At 44.3% G+C, this 2,027-nt stretch overlaps 1 protein-coding gene across 1 annotated transcript in view; it reads left to right on the plus strand.

The window, feature by feature from the left end:
• Positions 1 to 2,027, plus strand: part of LOC107300661 (pulmonary surfactant-associated protein A-like) — a 5,759-nt gene that overhangs the window by 2,134 nt on the left and 1,598 nt on the right. The window contains exon 2 of the mRNA XM_015829971.1: positions 1,363 to 1,440. Within this exon, the coding sequence (XP_015685457.1) occupies positions 1,363 to 1,440 (78 nt within the window). The remainder of the gene's footprint in view (positions 1 to 1,362; positions 1,441 to 2,027) is intronic.

Genomic DNA, 2,027 nt, shown 5'->3' on the forward strand with positions numbered 1-2,027 from the left:
CCTCTTCTTCTTCTTCTTCTTCTTCTTCCTCTTCTTCTTCTTCTTCTTCTTCTTCTTCTTCTTCTTCTTCTTCTTCTTCTTCTTCTTCTTCTTCTTCTTCTTCTTCTTCTTCTTCTTCTTCTTCTCCTCCTCCTCCTCCTCCTCCTCCTCCTCCTCCTCCTCCTCCTCCTCCTCTTCCTCCAGTCCTTATCTATGTAATTTTTCAGCAACAATTTTCTATTGCCTTCCTTTTTCGAAAATGTCAGTTCTAGTTGTGCTTTCTTCCCCAGGAAAATTATTAGGTGGCTCCTATCCAAGGATTAACCAGGTCTGACCCAACTTCCCGGTTCAAATAAGGCTCTTCCTCTGCTACTAAGGCAGAATATAGCAGAATAATGGAATTGGAAGAGACTTTGTAGGTCCTCTTGTCCAACCTCTACTAAAGAGGAGACCTTATACCAGGGTTATACCACTGGCTCTTGGCCAGTGGGCTGCGGCAACAGCTGGCTGGTATGCACACGTGTGAGCACGCATTTCCCCCCCCCACTCATGACAGCACCCGCAGCCCCATTTGCGCATGCACGCAGGTGTGAACAGGGATGCTAGTGTGGGGCGGGTGTCTGTAGCCTGTTTGCGCATGCACCGCTAGCTGCCATGGGGGTGCGTGATTGTTCTCACATGCACAAAGCACCAGGGCATGTCACATGCGCAAACGGGTCTGCTAGTGCCGTGGCAGTGTGCGTGGCTCCGTGTGCGCACACATGTGCATGCACACCAATTTTGAAGCTGCTCTCTTTCCCTCCGGTCCTCGAGCCCAGAAAGATTGGAGACCTCTGCCTTATACCCTACTATTCTGGACCATACTATTCTTCTTAAAAGCCTCCAGTGATGGAGCACCTACAACTTCTGGAGGAAAAGCCATTCCAGTGATTAATTGTTCTCACTGTCAGGAAATTCCTCCTTAGTTCTAGGTTGCTTCTCTCCTTGATTGGTTCCCATCTGTTGCTTCTTGTCCTGCCTTCTGGTGCTTTGGAGAATAGCTTGACTCCCTCTTCTTTGGGGCAGCCCCTCACATATTGGAAGACTACTATCATGTCACTCGTAGTCCTTCATAAAACTACACATAGCCAGTTCCTGCAACCGTTTGTCATGTTTCAGCCTCCAGTCCCCTAATCATCTCTGTTGCTCTTCTCTGCACTCTTTCTAGAATCTCAAGATCTTTTTTGTATTGTGGCAACCAGAACTGGACGCAGTATTCCATGTGTGGAATACTTGACAGGCCACAGGGACATTCGGTATTCTCCAGAGATAAAGTTCTGAGCAAAGAAATGGGCTTGTTCTGCTCCTTGAAGCTAAATGCGTTGCTTTTCTATTTATTTCCAGGCCGTGCAGCTTTTCTCGATTCAGACGTGCAGAAAGTGCTCAGAAATCTGGGGGAAAGGATCATGAAGCTTGAAGGAGGTACGCTGCTTGGTTTTCCTATTCCTAAATTTACAGAGACCAAATGACACCTGTAAAACAAATGCCTTCTCCCCTGAGTAGCTTCCATGACGGGCAAAAAAAATGATATTTTTTGAAAAGGGACGGTGAGATAAGATTCATTTCCCCTAAAACCTTGCCTTCATTTGGTTTCTCCATGGCTTTTTAAGTAGGAAGTTTTGCACTTGCATTTTCAAACATAAAAGGAAGAGAAATATTCATTTTTCCTATTGGGAAATCGGAGGTGTAACCATTGTCCAAACCAAATTAAATAATTAAAGTCCAAGCACAATTTTAAGCTCAAAAATAGTTGAATAAAGGTTTGGAGGTTGAGTGCCCTGGGAAGCTTTTGGTTTGGACTGTTGTGTTTTTTGTTTGTTTGTTTGTTTGTTTGTTTGTTTGTTTGTTTGTATTAATCCATGTTCGTTTCGATAATTTTGATTTTAATTTTTCTATGGTAAACCTGCAAAAAAGCAGCATGGGGACCTAGAGGTAAAGCTCTCACCTCACAATCAAGAGGCTGTGAATTCAATCCTAAATAGAGGCAGATATTTTTCTCTCTGGGCAAA

Source organism: Protobothrops mucrosquamatus, unplaced genomic scaffold (assembly GCF_001527695.2).
Source record: "Protobothrops mucrosquamatus isolate PMUCROS unplaced genomic scaffold, P.Mucros_1.0 scaffold_240, whole genome shotgun sequence".
In the NCBI taxonomy this organism is placed as follows: domain Eukaryota; kingdom Metazoa; phylum Chordata; class Lepidosauria; order Squamata; family Viperidae; genus Protobothrops; species Protobothrops mucrosquamatus.